General features: G+C 43.3%; 3 protein-coding genes across 6 annotated transcripts; 2 read left to right on the top strand and 1 right to left on the bottom strand.

The window, feature by feature from the left end:
• Positions 1–686: 686 nt before the first annotated feature.
• smim19 (small integral membrane protein 19) lies at positions 687–2,925 on the top strand. Its single transcript, XM_071541703.1, has 3 exons — positions 687–950; positions 1,406–1,530; positions 2,269–2,925. Exons 1-3 carry the CDS (start codon positions 832–834, stop codon positions 2,322–2,324), a joined length of 300 nt encoding a protein of 99 aa, XP_071397804.1. The 5' UTR covers positions 687–831; the 3' UTR covers positions 2,325–2,925.
• Positions 2,926–3,762: 837 nt separating this feature from the next.
• Positions 3,763–12,931, bottom strand: pld7 (phospholipase D family, member 7). Of its 3 annotated transcripts, none has more exons than XM_071541685.1 (12): positions 12,617–12,931; positions 11,934–12,038; positions 10,323–11,327; positions 9,886–10,073; positions 8,762–8,942; positions 8,546–8,660; positions 8,119–8,246; positions 7,264–7,467; positions 6,480–6,619; positions 6,151–6,316; positions 5,732–5,831; positions 3,763–4,587 (listed from the first exon to the last, which is right to left on the bottom strand). In XM_071541685.1, exons 1-12 carry the CDS (start codon positions 12,731–12,733, stop codon positions 4,385–4,387), a joined length of 2,652 nt encoding a protein of 883 aa, XP_071397786.1. In that variant the 5' UTR covers positions 12,734–12,931; the 3' UTR covers positions 3,763–4,384. The 3 variants fall into 3 exon arrangements, with proteins under 3 accessions (XP_071397786.1, XP_071397789.1, XP_071397788.1); XM_071541688.1 differs by lacking the exon at positions 12,617–12,931 and adding an exon at positions 12,431–12,515; XM_071541687.1 differs by lacking the exon at positions 12,617–12,931 and adding an exon at positions 12,294–12,417.
• A 149-nt stretch (positions 12,932–13,080) lies between these two features.
• gpr137 (G protein-coupled receptor 137) lies at positions 13,081–18,007 on the top strand. 2 transcript variants are annotated; one of them, XM_071541692.1, is made up of 8 exons: positions 13,081–13,140; positions 13,644–14,230; positions 14,491–14,540; positions 14,684–14,921; positions 15,012–15,161; positions 15,741–15,866; positions 16,008–16,126; positions 17,051–18,007. In XM_071541692.1, the coding sequence occupies exons 2-8, from the start codon at positions 13,850–13,852 to the stop codon at positions 17,145–17,147; spliced, it is 1,161 nt and encodes a 386-aa protein (XP_071397793.1). In that variant the 5' UTR covers positions 13,081–13,140; positions 13,644–13,849; the 3' UTR covers positions 17,148–18,007. The 2 variants fall into 2 exon arrangements, with proteins under 2 accessions (XP_071397793.1, XP_071397794.1); XM_071541693.1 differs by lacking the exon at positions 13,081–13,140 and having other exon boundaries at positions 13,644–13,672; positions 13,776–14,230.
• Positions 18,008–18,130: the final 123 nt, after the last annotated feature.

Here is an 18,130-nt window from a genome sequence, read left to right as displayed (position 1 = left end):
TTGGTTCACATTATCAAAGCAGAGTACAGCAGCATTTACACCAACTAATTTACGCTCTAGATAATAAGAATATGAAGTTTATGAATATTTCAATAGGCTGAGGTTCTGAAACGCTGAACCCCCGAAAAGTTTAGGTGTCACTTCAGCTAGGTGAGGTGCATTTGTTACACTGCAAAAAAATCGTTCATCCTAACATCCCTCTTACCCCAATGGACATTGTTTTGCAGTTTAAATACATTAGAGACCCAATTTGTGATAGCAGCATGGTGCTCCCTGTTGACAACACTACTCTATTTATGTCTCTATGTCACATGTTCAGACATTTTCTGACTCTCAGATTGATTGACTGAGCTGTCGAGGCTGACAGTACGTGACAACTAAACAGGAGTTTAGTTGACAGTACGTGACAACTAAACAGGAGTTTTAAATGCATTTTGAGGCTAAATAGCATTCAATTAGCATTTTGACTAGTCATAATGTAATTAGAGATATCTGAATTAGCATTTTGACTAATCATAATGTAATTACAGATATCTGAATTAGCATTTTGACTAATCGTAATGTAATTACAGATATCTGAATCTTACAGTATTCCCATTGTACTAAATACTGTACCCGCGCGGCCTGAAGAGGGCGGCAGAGGGAGGAAACATGGCTATCATAAAACTGAAAGAAGACGACGACGAACCACTGCGGAAGTGACGCCTGTGTTATGTTTACACTGTGCGTTTGTCCCGCGAATGAAGGAGAGATACAGGCTGATTAAATTGCGTCGAATAATTTAGTTTACTTGATAACATTTCAAAATTCTTTCGTACTTGTTGACTAGCAATGGGCGGTCACGAGCCCGACTCTTTAGATTACTCGGTGCACGAAGCCTGGAATGAGGCCACCAATGTCTACCTGCTGGTTATCCTGGTTAGCTTCGGCCTGCTGATGTATGCCAGAAAGTAAGGACCATTTAACATTTGTAATTCACCCTACACATTATAACTTCAGCTGACATTGCATCGTTAGAGGTACAGCAAAGACGTATGGTTGTGTCTCCCTACCTCACACCCTTCCCTCGCCGTTTTCTCTCGTAAGGAGAGATGTTCACGCCGATCTCCATTAAAAAATCTGGCATTGTAATGTTTCCTTGCTTACAGGCAAACGCGCTTATCTCGTATAACATGACTTAAGGTTTTTAAGAATCGTGGAGGGCTTCGGGTAAACTCGGCATACATTCGACCCACCAAACAGTATTTATTGCGATATATATTATAACTTTTATTGTGGGAATAGGCGAACGAGTTATATACAATACTGCTTGGGTATCGGATGTAACGATTCAGAAGTCATTTTCAGAGGTCTGTGTGTTTGGCATAATGTTCTCTCTCACACTCTCTCTCTCTGTGTCATTCAGAAACAAGAGGAAGATCATGCGTATCTTCGCTCTGCCTCCCACCGTCGGCAGCAGCCCGGAGCCCAACTTCTACGACAGTCTGCAGAAGGTCCGCCTGCGGCAGCAGCTGGAGATGTACTCTCTGGGTGAGTGTCACAGTTTACAGCACACGCAATAGGTTGGGTTGGATTTGGAAAGTGAAGGATTCAGGGACGAGGCCAATATTGACAGGATTGAGCAAAAGATTTCCAGTCTGAAGTCCTCTCTGTGTGAGGAGTTCAATCTGCCTTCTGAGTCTAGTTATGTTCCATTTGTTTGACTATGAAGGTGCAACTGCATCTCTACCAGACTGAGCTCAATACAAAGCTGACCACAACACAAAACCTACATACAGAGATTTACATCTAGAATTGACCTATGCATATTTTTGTACTCTGGAGCAAAGGATATGTGACTATAATAAATTAAGCGGTGATTATAACCATATTGGTAGGAAATGCATGTGACATCATTGGAATGCTATGACTACAGACAACTTCTGTTGATGTTGCAATTCCTACTGATCACCAATAGAGGTTGATAAAGGTTATAGATTACTTAATGCCCATTTAAAGCAAATGTTACTGGCTGTTTGAGTGCCTGAGTAAAAATGTTATGTTTACTATTTATTGTTTTGGTATGATGAAGAAAATCTGAACTGTAATACTGTTTTGATATTATCTGCTTGCAATTGTAATTTGTCTGTTTTAGGCAGGCATCATAAGTGTCATCAGTGTCTTTGTCTATGTTTTTGAGGCCAAAGACTACAGCGGGAAGGCATGTGTTATCCTTGACCATTTTGAGGTAAATGAAACTGTTCTGCTCTCCTCTGTCTTGTTTCCTAGCCAGGAAATTCGACCAGCAGGGCCAGACGGAGAGTGTGCAGCTCTCCATGGAATGAAGCCAGGAAGCCGAGTCGACGCCTCCGCCTCTTCAAGCCTTCTTCCCATGGATGTGAACGGAGCTGGGCTGTCGTTACTGGCTGAGGCCTATAGAGAAAGACGCCACATTTTTTCCAGTTGTGTCTGTTCGACTCCATGAGTGGAAGTGCGTTTGGTGTCTTCATTCACCTTCCATTGTCCCTTCTTCCTCTACACTCCTGGAGCAGAGATGGACGGATGGATGGAGGGAGGATGAGAGAGAAGAGTCTGGCACATCGCTGCCGTCTCACACATAGCAGTGTTGTTAGCCAGGAGTGAAATGACATCATCTGTAACTGCCACTGTGATAATTTCAGTGATATGGGAAAAACGATCAGCTACAAAATGATTTAAATGCAACATCAGTTCTAGTTTTTCTGTTTTCCCATCTAGCCTATTTGCTTTTTATTTAAATATTTTGTTGGATATGGTAAAATCTTGATTTTTTTGTTTTTTTAAATAGACATTTGCCATATGATTTTCATGCCTTTGTGGATAATAGATATAGTTTTGCTGCTGCCAAGTGGTTGCTTTAAGTAGTAGTCATTTCAAGTTTTAACTCTGAAAATAAAGGAATATAAAACTGGAGTGATTTTATCTGTGGGTTTTTTGTTCAGTCTTTCATCGTGAAGGCTGGGAGGATGATTGTTGATGGGACTATATCTCACCATAATGGCACTTCACTAGGGTTTTTCTTGACTGAAGTATAGGTGTGTCCTATTGGACCAAAAGTCACTGCTCTTTTCGTCCACCATCCTCTCTGCAGTACAGTATTGTTTTTTTGTCATCATTTTTATCAGTTTAATCCACACATGCCCTTTGTTTCTTTCCAGAAAGTAACTTGGAGAAAAGATGGGGAAACTGGCACATGCCAACATCATATATGATGACATGCCAATACACATCTTAAATTCTCATTAACTTTCACGTGATTGAATTTTGTCATATAGTGATTGAAGAGTGGGACGTTTTCCTTCGGAATTAGCAGATAAATCATCTAAACTAGTTAATCCATTACAGGAACAAGTGAAAGCTGTGTGGAGGTGAGATGGAAAAACGATTCCTTCATGCGTCTGATGAAACAAATGGTGATAAATATTTCAAGTATGTACAGCCCTTCATTGCTCTGTACATTTTGTTCTTTGTAATGGACCTTTCCTTTTTGTGGTTTAAATACAGTGCTTATCTCTGCAGGCTAATGTGAATACAAGCTACAAGGCAAAGGTTGAATGAATTGACATTTCTGATGGATTTCCAGGCAGATGACGCACCGCAACCTGAGTCATTTCCAGGAGCGCGTGATTGAACCAGTGGACAGTCATATGTTTAAGAGTCAGTATGACGACAAGGCTATGATCGGTTTTTTCGTTTTAATCCATTTCAACCCTTTATCAGCACATCAGCAATGTCTCAGTCTTTGTTTGGCTGCACATTACGGCTACTCCCTTCATAGCAACCCTATTGATTTCAGTATCTTCAAAAGAACTTGTTAATGATAACCAACCAGTAATCGCTCCATTTACCTGGGATCTGGGAATTAAAAGAATCTGGTACTGATGGGTTGACATCACACTTCATGGTTTCAACAGTGTAAACAGAGCCGTAGAGTTATGTACATCTTCGGAAATGTTTTATTTCCTACACGAGAGACTCATAAAGCTTGGCACAGACATTTTGAGGGCAATATACAGAATGCTCCAGGCATGAAACAGTATTAGTCAAATTGTACACAGTATTTTTCCCTTATTGGTTACACATGCCTCGACTCAAATGCCAGTCATTTCAAATGCCAGTCATTTCAAATGCCAGTCATTCTCAGCGTAAGAGAACTGTCAAAACAGAACAGCATGACGGTAAACATGTATGCGAACTCTGCCCAATATAAAAACGCAAATATATACAGTAAAATGACAGCCATAACCATAGCACAGGGCAATCAAATATTTAATTAATGCAGTATAGGAAGCCAACTGTTTCCGCGTGCGCGCAAATCAAGTTCAAGTGGTCGCGATATGCGAGATGCTCTAGTAAACAAACCCCTTCAGTGTCGGTGGTGAGGGCAGACGTCCACGTCGCCATCGGAGAGCGTGTCGGCGTACGGTGAGTTCCAGTCTCGGAGGAAGAGCTGCTCTAATTGGCTCTGCAGAGTCGACTGGCCTTTGCCAACTGCCGAGCCGGTCTGGTTCACCACCAAGCCCACACCGGCCGTGTGGGTGAAGTAGTTCTCCGACCAGTTGGATGTCCCTGTGGACACAGCAGCACACACACACATACACAAGTTAGTTTGCACCGGGTAGAGCCAAGGTTAGTGTCACTTTTAGTACTTGATACTCTTTAAGATGTGATGAAGATGCAACAGGGAGCTTTTGCAGGTTGAGATTATAACAATCTATTTAATCTAGGAGTTTGTCATAGTGACTAGTAACAGGATTATGAAATGACAAAGTGAACTTATTTTGCATTTCAGCTACGATAGCGATAGTTATCGTTGGTCTGGGGAAGCCTTCATTCAATTCTCACACAGCTCAGTTTACATTCTCACCACCACATTATGGACCACAGTGGAAACTGTGTGTCTCTGGATTTATCGTAATATCCTTGATGTTATTTATGCTTTAAGTGGTTTTAAAGTTTTCAACTAAATCAAATCAAATAATAACCTGTCTACAGTCACTTTAACCCACAAATGAGATGACTGAGCTCCATGCGTGTGCACTTCGGAAAAGATAGGCAATGAAGTTAAACATTATGAAAATGTCTAAAGATAAAGCTCAATATGTGCAAATTACAACTTACAACTGGATGGATGATCAGCATGCGCTCATCGTTTTAAATGCGCTGACTTGGCCAATTAGGAATGGGTCACAGAAGTTGTGTGCCATGAAAATTGTGTGTATAATAATATATCAATATACTGAGGGGTTTGTAATAGTATGCAATTTCTGATCTATCCTGCCGAGTTTCAGCTAGTGGTGAAAATTATAAGAAAATTATCTGCTGGACTTTTAAAAGCCCGTAGCAATCAAGTTGAGCCGAGACTTATCATGGATATGGATTTTTCCTCAAAGCTTATTGAAATGAAATCTTAATGCACATTTTAAATGTAGTGGAGGGATTTCAGCCAAATAAACTACCCCTGCCAGTGTAATTTACTTTCTCAATGTTTGGATTTGTGTTTATACAGTGTGCACGGGTCTATGACATGATAGAGGTTATATTTCAGCTAAATTGCAGCTAAAACCCTTTAACTGTTTCCAACACCAGATCTTAGGTGGTTCAATGTAAAAAAAAGTGTGGGTGTGATGGTTTGAAGAGCCAAAACAGCTCTCAAAACATTTCCAACACTGAGTGTGTATGAGGCGTTGCTGTGTGTATAGTGACAGCGTACCTATATAGACGACTCTGTCGGTCACCATGTACTTGGCGTGATTGACTCGTGCAAACGGAATCTTGCTCTGCTCCGATGTTGAAGGCACCACAAACACTTTCTGCACAAACACAGAAACAGCTGAGGTTAGCACAGTGAAAAGCAAGACAATCACCAATCAGAATCAACTTCTTATAGTTCCAGTCATTTTGTTGTCTGTTGAATCAGGACATGTCACTATTGTGCTAAGTGCAATAGAAGAATTCACAGAGTCTAGGTATTAACAGTCAAAAAAAGCAAGTGTGCTCTGTGTTAATGTGGCAGTAAAGAGCTCACTTGGTCTGTTTCAGCTGTTTGAGTGAGCATTTTGTCAACATTTTTGTTCATGTAAACACTCCAGACATCAAATTTTCAGACAATAAAACACCAATCCAACACACCACGTTGATGTCACATTTGAGTGGAGGCCTGTTGAGCACCAGCAGGGACTGCAGGAAGACGAACATGGCGGCTGGCGAGTGCTGCCAGCAGCTGACCAGGAGCTTGACCTCCACTCCTCTGGTGCAGGCTGCAGCACGCAGGGCCGTGTCGATGGCAGGCCAGAACCTGAGAGCAGGAAACCAACACACTTTATTGTATCAAAGCCTTCAGTAGGCAACGCTTTCTAGGTGGTCAGCCGACACAAATAAGTCTGTAAGAATAACAGTGAATGTACATAAGAATGCAGTAGTAAACACTCTTGGTGTGTGAGCTGAGTTTAGCCGGTCACCTGAGTGGCTGTGTGTACTGAGACAGAGGAAGATAGTCCATAACAGAGATGTGAATGAACTTCTGGGCGTCGGCGATGACAGAGAGGATGGAGGTGAGGTCGTCTGCGCGGCCACGGGCTGTAATCTGTGGAGGGGCGCTCTGAAACCACACACACAGGATCACTGGAGGAACTGGGGAGACTGGATCACAACTAAGTACCGTCAGGTCGGTTTCAGGGATGTGAATTTGAAACGGTTTTGTGAGTAATTTGTTCACCAAATCAGAATAGGGAAAATGCCAAGAACTTTTTAATGCCATTTACAATGACATATAAATGCAATTTTGCAATCGAGATAAATGTATTGACATTAAAACATAACTTTGACCCAATCAAAATATAGATCTGCATGACTAGGCTGATTTCCCACCTGAAAAAAAACGAAAAAAACAAAACTGTCCTGTACAGATTTCTGACACACTAAGTAATGTTCACATTTAGACTGAACTACTCATCTACCCAAAACAGAGAAAAAAGAAGAATGTTGCACTGAATGTTGTTATTTTTCATTCTTATTCAGATTACCACAATTTAGGTTACACGTCTCCACTTGAGGTGCTTATATATGATTAATCAATTGGGAATATGTATAATACATTTCATAAGGATGATTATGATTTATATTTATTGAATTTAAAATTTGTCAATGTCTTTAGTGTAAATTGTGAAATAGGTCTTAAACAGCTAAAAACAATCCACTTCCTACAAAAGGCAGTGGAATTGGCTTTAGTAGCGCTGAACTTACAGACAGGTAGACGTGTGCAGGCACCCCGTTGAACTTGAGCCGCAGGGGCTGCTGGGAGCTGGAGAGGGCAGAGAGGCGGGCAGGCCAGTAAGGGGGCAGGGAACCATTCACCCCACCGCCGATGTTCCAGTACACCCCAAAGATTCGAGACGCGTCCTGAGCCAGGCAGCTGCAGTCCTCCACTGACAGCCCAACCTCCTTCACCTGGGTTGAACATTCAACACTCATTCTCATATTTTACTCAGTGCTTCAGCATTCTGACACAAAACCCACCTACTCTCTAAAATCCCATTAGGATGTAGCCTAAATATCTTGATATCAGATATAACCGTAAAAAGAGGTCAAATGAGAATAATTTTGAAGGGAAAATCTTATTCAAATTGCATAACTACAACCTAAAGATCAAGTATGAATACACACAAGTATGATAATGACACAGACACAAACATTGTATTAGGGGTATTCTAAATCCTCACATAAATTTCTTGATTTTCATTTGCATTTAGCATACTTTGATATATTTGGATGGAATATATGCAAAGTAGTATAAAATAGGAAGAACAAAGCAAACATTAACAAAAACTTGCACTACTGATTCCATTCAGTTGATACAGCACTACCCTATGTAAGAGTAATATTATCTTAAAAATACAAATGAATAACACTATAGGCTTGACAGTTCACCCAACAATTCCATGACAGCTAAGTACACAAAGTGAAAACAGACACTGCTGTGTCTCTGATCACAAATGTTCACCTTTTGCCTTTAATCTAGACTATGGAACAATCAGACAACATGTCTATACCTTTTCATAGCCAATCTAAGCATGGTCACTGCTTAGCCTTAGACCATACCTGGCTTAGAGAGCGCCAGTCCATGTTGGCGCTACCCACATAGAGGTGCTTTTGATCCACCACCCACAGCTTGGTGTGGACGATACCTCCAGTCACGGACTGGAGATCTACCTCTCGGATCTCTGCACCTGAGAAACACATAATGAGCGATGAAACCCCCCCGACAAAATTTCTGTGTTGCTCTCAAGTTCGATTTGTCTCTTACTGTGGGTGGAGAAATCTCCATACTGATGCCAGAATGTCATGTGGAATAGGGCAAATCTACAGGGTCTCAAATAGTGGGGATGTTGCAGCCCCACTTTGTGATTTAGGCTGATAAGACAGGTGCATTTCTACATGAAAACCTTGCCTAGTGCAGCTTTAATTTGGGGCACACACAACAACAGTAAGACCACACAATGAGCTCCTCAAAGACAGTAGATTGTACCTGTGGCAGCCAATTCTGCTGTGTCCCGAGTTGAAGTCTGGGGGGTGTTGACGGCAATCTGAAGTTTTACACCTTTGGATTCAAGTCGCATCAGCTGCTCAAAGACCTTTCTTCCCTGCAAAACGTGTAGGAATCATATCACACATATTAGGTGTTTATAAAGTACTGGGATTCAGGTAAAGTGACTACAAGACCAAGGCATGCCACTGTATTGACCTGAGAGTCAGTGGGCTCGGCGAGCTCCAAATCGGTGGCTCGGAGCGTGAAGTAGAAAGCGGCGATGTGGACCGAGCTGTTGGCCTTGCCCAGCAGACTGAGCCAGCTGTCTGAGATGCTCGGCAGGGACGAGGGAGCAGATGGGTAAAGACCCTCGGGGATGCTCTCCACCAGATGCACTCTAAAGAGGAGAGAGAGAGCAACTCAAGATACAACATTCATACGCCACATTCAATCCAGGCAGCACCTCAGATAAGGATCGGTCAGGTTTTTAAGAAGCCTACCTGGTTTAATATGAACTGGGAGCACTTACATGACCATAATCTTGGTGTAACAGTGGCAAAATCCACACTCTTTAATAAAAAATGTCATATTTAGCCTCTTAAATATATATGATTTCATGTCACACAGCTTTTGGTAGGAAACACTAAAAGACTGGAAACTGCATCGAAGAGTGAGTATCTGGATTTAAACATTGTTACATTAAATCCTGGACTGACTGGGGAAATATGGGCAGGGAAAGTGAATGAGTAACACTCTCCCCTTCCTCAACAACTAGCAGCAAGGAAACTAAACCCCCCAACTGCTCCAGTGGAGCTGCACAGTGGGCTACAGTAGAAGACTGTGGTTGTACTGGCGTAGAACTGAATGAAGGGTGTTGCTCCACCCAGAAAGCAGCTGCGTCAGTGTTTTGGTTATTGGAATGTTGGAAGTATGAAATACAAATTATTAGCATCTGTTAACAATGCTAGTGAAAGACAGTCAGACTGAAAAGCATTTTTTTTCAAGACCATATTCAAATCTTACAATATAATAATGCTATGAAACAGGAAAGGGTTTAGAGTGTATTACCGCATGTGGTTTTTCAGAGAAAGGGTTAGTTTTGCGAAGATATTCTGCCTCCAATTTCTCAAAACCAAAAGCCTGAATAATAGTTTTGGGATTTTTTTTTCCAATGGAATAAAAAGGACTCTCTGTTCATGATAAAAATCACATACTCTCCTGAAAAACCACAAATAGCCTTTTAACTATAGTGAATTCCACTGCTTCTAATTTGTATAACACTAATTTGACGCACAAGAAAACAGGTTGGATTTAGTGAGACTTTGTTGATATTTTCTCACCGACAATCAGAGCTACAAGGCTCTGGTATTAGGCCAAAGCCCTCCAGCCAGTGCAACTCCAGCTGAGCCATGAGGTGGGCCACGGACACGGGGAGCCCGTACTGCCAGACATGCTGACCAAACCCTCCGAAAAGCAGCAAGGTGGTGGGCAGGAGGCAGAAGAGGGCGAAACTGGAGCACGCAGAGCTCTGCAAAATACAGAAACAGAACTGATGTTATAGCTTCATCAAGAGAGGGGGAACAGCCACCGCCACAACTTGACAAGAGACTGGGAATCAGTTTAGGATTGTATTGCATTCCAAAGCTATTACAGCAGGGTGTGGTCAAATTCCATTTTATATGACTGACTTTGTTAGACTGCTACAAGGCCAAGTGAAAGAAACCAATATCATAGACATTAATGGAATCTATTAGCCAAATAGAACAGCACAACTCACCTTTGCTGACTGGCTTGACTTCGCTTTGGCTGGCTTGTTTGGTACTGCAGGAGAGGTTGATTCATCCGTATCGGTGCTTCTCTCTGCAAGACTTGAGGACTTTGACGGAGTGCTCCCCTGGCTTGGATACTGTTCATGATGGACCTTCACTTCCTCCGATTCATGGACACTCCCAACACCGGACTCTTCGCCTGCCGAATCGTCTACACACTGAACGTCTGATGATGACCCATCATCCTCTTCGGCTACGAGACTAGACTTCGTCGGCTCCACCTCCCATGGGGGTTCTTCATCCACGATAGCCTTCACCTGGCTCAGCCTCTCCTCGTCCGCCTGACCCTGCCTGATCTCTTCAGGCTCCGATCTCGTCTCGTCACCGGAGCCGGCGAGGCTAATCCTGCTTTCGACCTCGTCCTGGCCCTTCTTTCCCATGTCTTCCTGTGGCGTCTGGCTGAGGAAGTCCTCACAGAAGTCCTCCTCGTATTGGGTGATGTTGGCTTCTTTTTCCAAGGCGTAGTCCCCTAGCTCTACCCTGAGGGCGGGCCTAGGGCTTACGGTCATGAGAAGGTGCTGTGCAGACTCAGACTCCTCTGTCCAACTCTTGGGTGTAGAAATTAGGGAGCTGTAGGCTGATGCGACGGCTTGTTCTGCGTTACTGAAGGAAGAAGGGGCTTCAGGGGCGAGTTTGGGGACGCGGACTGACGGTAGAGGAAGTGCAGTTTCTCTGACACCGGGCAGTTTGGACTTCAAAACCTCCACGCCTCCACCTCCGGCTTTTTCGGGAGGCTGAGCCACATGGCTGATGGCATCTTTTTTGGAAAGAGGCAGCTCCGTGTTGTGGCTGCCACCGGTGGGTCGTTTTTTGCCGCTGTGGAAAGTAGGGATTCGAGAGACAGGTGGCTTCCCACTTTTGCGGCTCATGTCTTCTTTCTCCTCAAGCTCTTGTTTTGCAGCGTCCTCTTCAGGTCTGAGACGGTCCAACAGAACACTACAGGACTTCAACTCCTGAGGAGAAGATAACTTTACTAAAATTGTGCTATTGTAGAAAAAAAATGTATCTCCTGTATCTATGAAAACAATTTGTCTATGTATCACCCCTCTAAGCACAGGCTCAGAGGGTGCCCTCTAACCCAGAGACTGAAAATAGAACTAAACACCTGCAATAACCTAGTTCAGTATAACAAAGCTGGCAATTAAAAATGTTTGTTTTGGTACTAATTTCTTCACACAAGTGTATTTTTAAACTGCTGCTAGGCCAGATGGAATGCTGTGATGTAACTACAGTTCTATGTGTTTAATTTGCTGCATATTCTATTTTCCTGGATGCAACTGCATTGAGGCTTGTCACCAGCGTTTATGTGTGGCTCAAAAGCATAGTAAATAAGATCTAGATACTTCTGCACTAGCATGCAAATGTTTCCTGATGATTACATGCTGCAGGCACATAGACATAACATCGTTTGTCTAGCCAGGGAACAAAATAAATAATAGGTCTGCCACACCCAGACATCTAGGTAGCTACACATTTCTTTGTCTATACATAACAACATCTGTCCACAAAAGGTTCCTTTGTTTAGGCTCTCTGCCAGTGACAATAAAGTCCCAACTTACAGCACTTGTCCCCTCAGCTACTTCCTCTTGCAGCTGAGGTGGGGGACTCTCATCTCTCTCCATCACTTGGCTCTGCACAGACTCAGTGTCTGACTCATCCGTCTCCTGGGAGGATCAGATCATTCATATTCTCAGTAATGAGCAAGCAAAGGTCTAATGATAAAGCATCACTAAATTATGGAATTCCACGTTGGGATAAGAAACTTCAGGAAACTGTAATGGCTGTATCATGACTCATCACCATACAATGGTAAAGAAAACAAAAAAATTTAAAAGAAATGATTAATTAAAAAGGCAAATATTTCTGTCAACTTATTCACATAAAATGCACTCCCAGTGTTTTGATGAAACAAAACTTACCATGATGTATTACCGTTACCTTGCTGGTAATAAGTTAGCAGAAATTGGCAGGACGCAGTGTTTCACATCCACGATAAAACAAACCAATCTTTTATTAGCTAAGCTAAGGTTAGATAATTAAAAGTGATGATAGTTACCTAGCTACAGAAGCAGCTACTATGACTATGCAGCAAATGGCAAGCTGCTTCCTAAGTCTTTTTCTTTCCCTTCTCTCTGGAGTTAGCCAGCTAACGTCGTTAGCGAGCAAGCTACGTGGCTGTGAATTTTCAGTACAGTGTGGAGGAAGAGAGGAGGCGGAAAAGCTTAGCAATAAAAATACCCACCTCCACTAACGTAGGTCCACCATGCAGGCGCGTAGACCTCCTCGGTTTTGAACCCTTGTCAGCCTGACTGGCAGAGTTGGAATGGATGGATTTTCTTGTTCGTAGTACCATCGGCATCTTCGGTTAGCTACTTTAATGCAGCTCTTAACGGACGAAACGTAACGTAAGAGTAGTTTAGTAACGTAAGAATAATATATACACGTCCCTATGGCGAATAATGAAGACGCGTGATAGTCTAAACATTGTCTGCATTGGACAACTTGCTAGCGTTATGAAATTAACAGTCTCGGTGAAGTATGCATAGCCTGCCGGACTTTGTTTCGTATTTAGACAGTCTCTTGTCAAAAAAAAGTAAACAGAGAATTGAAGAAACCGCGATTTCCTGTCGTCGCTGATTGGCGGTTATAATCTAAAATTCTGACTCCGCCTATCAGATGTTACGCAGGTTGACAGAATACGGAAGTAGAGGATTACAGTCGTCTGCCGGACTCCTCGACCTAAGCTGAGTATTCAGCTCAAGGAAGGTCTGTTTTCAGCGTTAAATTATTAATGACAGCTAAAACGTTTAATCTTACTTGCAAGCTAGCAAAGAAAGAAGTTAACGACAGTATGATATAGCTTAGTTAACATTAACATAATTCAACTACAGTTCGCTAATATTTAGCTTAGCTGTGTTGTTAAAGCAACACCACACGACTACTTGTTTTTGTGTTGTTTTGTGCTGTAGTCAAGTGCGTCAGGGGAATTGCCAGGCAGGGGATACTGTTACGTGTAGTCAGTTAAAAAAGTAGCTAGCTGTCTACATTTGTATTTGACATGCTTAATTTGGAACACCAAGACCAGCTAACGTTATCCAACTGAAGTTTTCTTTGATTAATTTAGCTTGTTATGCAATGTTGTGAGAGAGCATAGCTATACTGTGACCACTGCATAATTTCACAATAAGGCCATTGTATATAGCTAATAACCATCTTAATGTCTGCTTTGTTCATGACCTGTTGACATGTGGATTTGTTTTTGCTCTCAGGTCTTTGTGAACACTTCAGGCTGAGAAGAGTATGCTATCACTTCTCTACCACAATGGAATGGATGGTGCTTCACAGATGCCCCTAACATGGCTTCTTTAACACCACTGCCTTATTATTTTGCACGCTTTTAGATGTGCTCCTAATAACCCACCTCAAGAGGGAACTCCTCACCACTAAGCCCTGCACTAGGTAGTCCTGCACCCTAATGGAAGCTCCAGTCACACCAGCCACTCCTCCCAACTCCTCCACTCCACCTCCCCCGGTCCCCCTGCGTCCGGCCGTCGCCCCGTCGGTCCAGCTCAGCTTCACCATCCTCTACACCGCTCTGTATGCCGGCCTCTTCCTGGTGGTGTACATCCAGCTCTGGCTTCTCTACCTCTACCGACACAAGAGGTGCAGCTACCAGAGCGTCTTTCTGTTCCTGTGCCTGTTCTGGGCAGCCCTCCGCACCACCCTCTTCTCCTTTTACTTCCGCAACGCTCTGGAGGCCAATCACCTGCCCATTCCGGCCTACTGGCTGCTCTACTGCTTCCCCGTCTGTCTGCAGTTCTTCACGCTCAGCCTTATCAACCTGTACTTTACTCAGGTGAGACTGGTGAGGAAGGAACAGGAGTTGTTCTGATGAGGCCACCAGCAGCATTGTGGATGGGCAATATGGCCTTCAGCAGGGATAGGAGCATTGTTTTGATAGCTGTCTCTGTCAAAACTGGTAGTTTATTAAGTCATTTGAAGGACTGAAAACACTGGACAAGCTAATTTTTAGGATGCACAAGTGGCATCTCTGTTGCTTTCACTTTCTTGTTCTCTGATGAGTGATCTGTTGCTTATTTTCCTCTCCTGCCACAGGTGTTACTCAAAGTGAGAGATATGTACAGCTCACAGATGGACAGAGGACTGTAAGTTCCACTCTACAATAAAGACCTAATGTAAAATAGGCCTTTTTGACATTTCCCCTTGTTTTAACCTTGATTCTCTTGGGATGGAGACTCCTATGTGTGACTTATGACTCATTCACTGCTATGGTTTCCTTCTTCCCAAGGTGGATGGCAAGGTGCGCGTACGGTGCGTTGAGCGCCCTCTTCCTCTGCGTCAACTTGGTTTGTGCGGCTCTCGGGGAGCGAGGCGGCTATGGGTCGGGGGAGTGGACCTGGACGCTGGTCCTGGTTCGAGTCCTGGTCAATGACCTGCTCTTCATCCTGGAAGCGGTGTGTCTGGCCGCCTTGCTGCTGCTTCTGACCCGACACTCGCACTCTGCAAGCCCCTACCTGAACAGCAAGGTGCGTCAAGCTACGCCGTTGGTGTCCGTACCCCTCCTCAGTAGTTCCGCTAGGTAGTCCAGGCTAATGCTGTTATTTGTACCCGAGCAGGGGACCACAGTGTGCTGCACGGCAGCATTGGGGGCAGCGGTCATCCTGCTGTTTGCCAGCCGGGCCTGCTACAACCTGGCCGTCCTCATTCTCTCCCAGAGCCACCGGGTGGAGTCGTTCGACTTCGACTGGTACAACATCTCCGACCAGGTAATCTTCACCTCACCTCACCTGCTAGAACACTGCTACTCATCTAGTGTTTGGGTCAGAGCAACTTTGGCCAGTGTAAGACATTGTTCGAGGGTGGGGGGGGTGGGGGGCTGGGGGGTGGTAGTGGTAGTGGTAGTGGGGGTTCCCATATTTTTGCCCCAATAGGTCAAATTAAGCAATTGGTCAGACCAGAAATCACTTTTGATAATTATGCCATGTTGTAGAGCAAATACTTTCCCAATTTTCACTTTCACTTTCACATTTGGTCATACATCACACCATGCAAAATTAATATAGTTTGCACAGTGATCACAGAGCTTCTTCTTTTAATATGAAAGACACTAACCAAAATAACTTAAACAGTCTTACCAGGCGGGTCTCTTGGTAGTCTTATTATAAATTGGGGCCAAAGATCTGGGCCTTCAGTGTATCTTCTAGAAAGGTTAATTTCACAAAGATCAGAACTTGCAGGCCCTGATAGCAGATCCAGCTGGTTCACAGTAAACAGTCCTGTCTGATGAAGATGCCAGTGGACACACACAGCTTTATAACCCCATGCTCTTCTTGCCTCCTCTGTAGGCTGACCTGCGCAGCGAGCTGGGAGACAGGGGCTACCTGGCCTTCGGCGCCATCCTCTTCATATGGGAACTGCTGCCAACCAGTCTGCTCATTCTCATCTTCAGGGTTCGGCGGCCTGCTCAAGAGGTGGGTAGTGCGTCTGAAAAAAATGTATTGTCCCTTTATCTCTATGGATTATGGCAGTAATAATGGTCAAACTTTCTGTTTGTTTCCATGTTGGAGTTTCCACATCCACGCGTTGAGCTGTGTTATTTCTGATCTCCCCAGGTCAGCACCATGGCCATCAACAACAGGGTTCTACCTCGCCCATATTTCTTCGATGACCCTGAAGGGAGCAATGACGACTCGCCTGTTCCTTGGTCACGCAGTTCACATCCACACGCTAGGTATGTTCAGCACACCCACCTCGGATTTACAGGATTCTTGCTGTCCCAGTGATATCTGCAGTGCAGGGCAGGACCCGAAAGTCTTCAAATGTCTCAGATCATATGATCTAAACAGAAGGCCTTGAAAAGTCTTAAATACAGTTGAATAAGGCAAGTTTTAGAGGTCAAAAAAGGCAATTTCTTGGTATGCTATTCTTCTAGTGAGAAATCAGCCCAGTCACGCAGGCTTACTTTCTCATTGGTCTACAGTTGTTTTCATGTTCGAGATTTGTTTGCAAAATTGGTCTTATAATTCATCCTAACTGCCACTAAAATGTCTTAAAGGAGAAATCCACTCTCAGATATTTCTGCACTGTTATATATCATCAAACTATTATATTCATTGCATTGAATGAGTTATTTTGTGATGAGGTGTTGTAATTTACCTTTTTGGTGTACCCACTTTCCTTCAACCTGCCTCATCTACTTCTACTTCTGGTAGTGATTTCCTACATTTCCCAGAATGCCTTTCGATGTCCCCAGAGAACGGGCCTGAACTTATTGCATTCAGCTGTGGATTGTTGGAGAGAGTAATAGTGATAGCATAGTAAGAGTAAGGGTTTTCACAGTTGAGAAAAAGTGAAGTGTGAAAAGTCTTGTGGCTGCATTGCAGTCTGATCTATTGAGGCTATTGTCTGTGGTCTCTCTGCCTCTTCTATGATGGATTTCTCCCTGTATGATTGTTGACAAAGTCTCTATTTGTACTTCACTTTCCATAAAATTGTTTTGTTGGCATACTGCACCACCAAGTTCCATGTTTTGTGAAGGAAAATGGCCAACTAAAACTCACCATGTCAGAATCCACAAACACCACAACACACACAACTTTCCACAAATGATGTACAACTTTCATTTCTGCTTCCCCTTCCTCTTGCTCTGTGCCAGTTGGTATGGATCGGAGACCACCCCCCTCCTGTTTGCCAGCAACCCCCCAGACCAGAGCAACCAGCACCACTCCTTCTACTCCACCCCCCAGAACTGATCCAGACACTGAACCCTGACCAGAGTTGTGGCGAGGTCGTCTTCGATGGTGCTCATCTCCAGGACGCAGCACATACAGCTACCAGCCAGCAGTACCTCGCACTGTTGGCAGTTTATTTGCACTGAAAACCTCAGGAAACGCCCACTTGAAGCTGAATATGCACCTTCAAGTTTTTTAACTCAAAGGAGTTACCAGGACAGCAGAGAATTTATTGAAACTGAGCTGTTTCTCAGTTCAAAGGGAACAAAGTGTTGGCCGAGCTACTTGGTAGGAAGTGTCCTACCAGATGGCCAACCAGTGAGCTCAATGGTCTCCTTTAAAGGTTACCTTGAGATTTAGAGTTACAGTTTGTTTTTTCTTTAGGGCAACTTTATAAACTTGCCCTTCAGGTTCCTTCAGGTTAAAATGGCGTATTAGCTTTGTTAGCATTCCTTATTGACATCAATGAGTACACCTAGCTGCAAGCTCATTTGACACCTTTCTGAATCATTCCACACCAGCAGGGTCTCTTTTGTCCTATCACAAATCCATGTACATATTACGATTATTTACATGGCTACACTGTTTTATTGTAAACTTTTCCTTTAGGGCCAATGTGTGCTTTTGTTCACTTGTTTTAACAATTTATATTAATTCTTTGTCTCCACTTGTATTATTGTATGTTGATGACACTTTATTTTATAACCAGGGTTTTACCTTTCATTGTAGCTAAAGATCAAGTATGTTTCTCCTTCAGGTCTTTGTCTGGAATGAGGCTCTTCCTCATAGCTAGTGAAACATACAGTCACTCATCTGTGGCTCTCCCTTTACAACTCAACTGTGATAGATACTATATAAACATCAAACCAATAAAAACATAAAAAGGAGCTGGTTCATCGTCTGTTCTTATACTGCATAGTAAGCATACGGTATGTGGAAAGTGTTGTGGCTGTTTGTCATACATTGTGTAGTTTAATCTCAGTCTATAACGCAATATTAGTATT

This window comes from Centroberyx affinis, unplaced genomic scaffold, assembly GCF_046629955.1.
Source record: "Centroberyx affinis isolate AG114_WGS23_722 - 3 ecotype Tasmania unplaced genomic scaffold, CSIRO-AGI_Caff_v1 ptg003931l_1, whole genome shotgun sequence".
Lineage (NCBI taxonomy): Eukaryota > Metazoa > Chordata > Actinopteri > Beryciformes > Berycidae > Centroberyx > Centroberyx affinis.
This window is presented reverse-complemented; position numbering and strand designations above follow the sequence as displayed.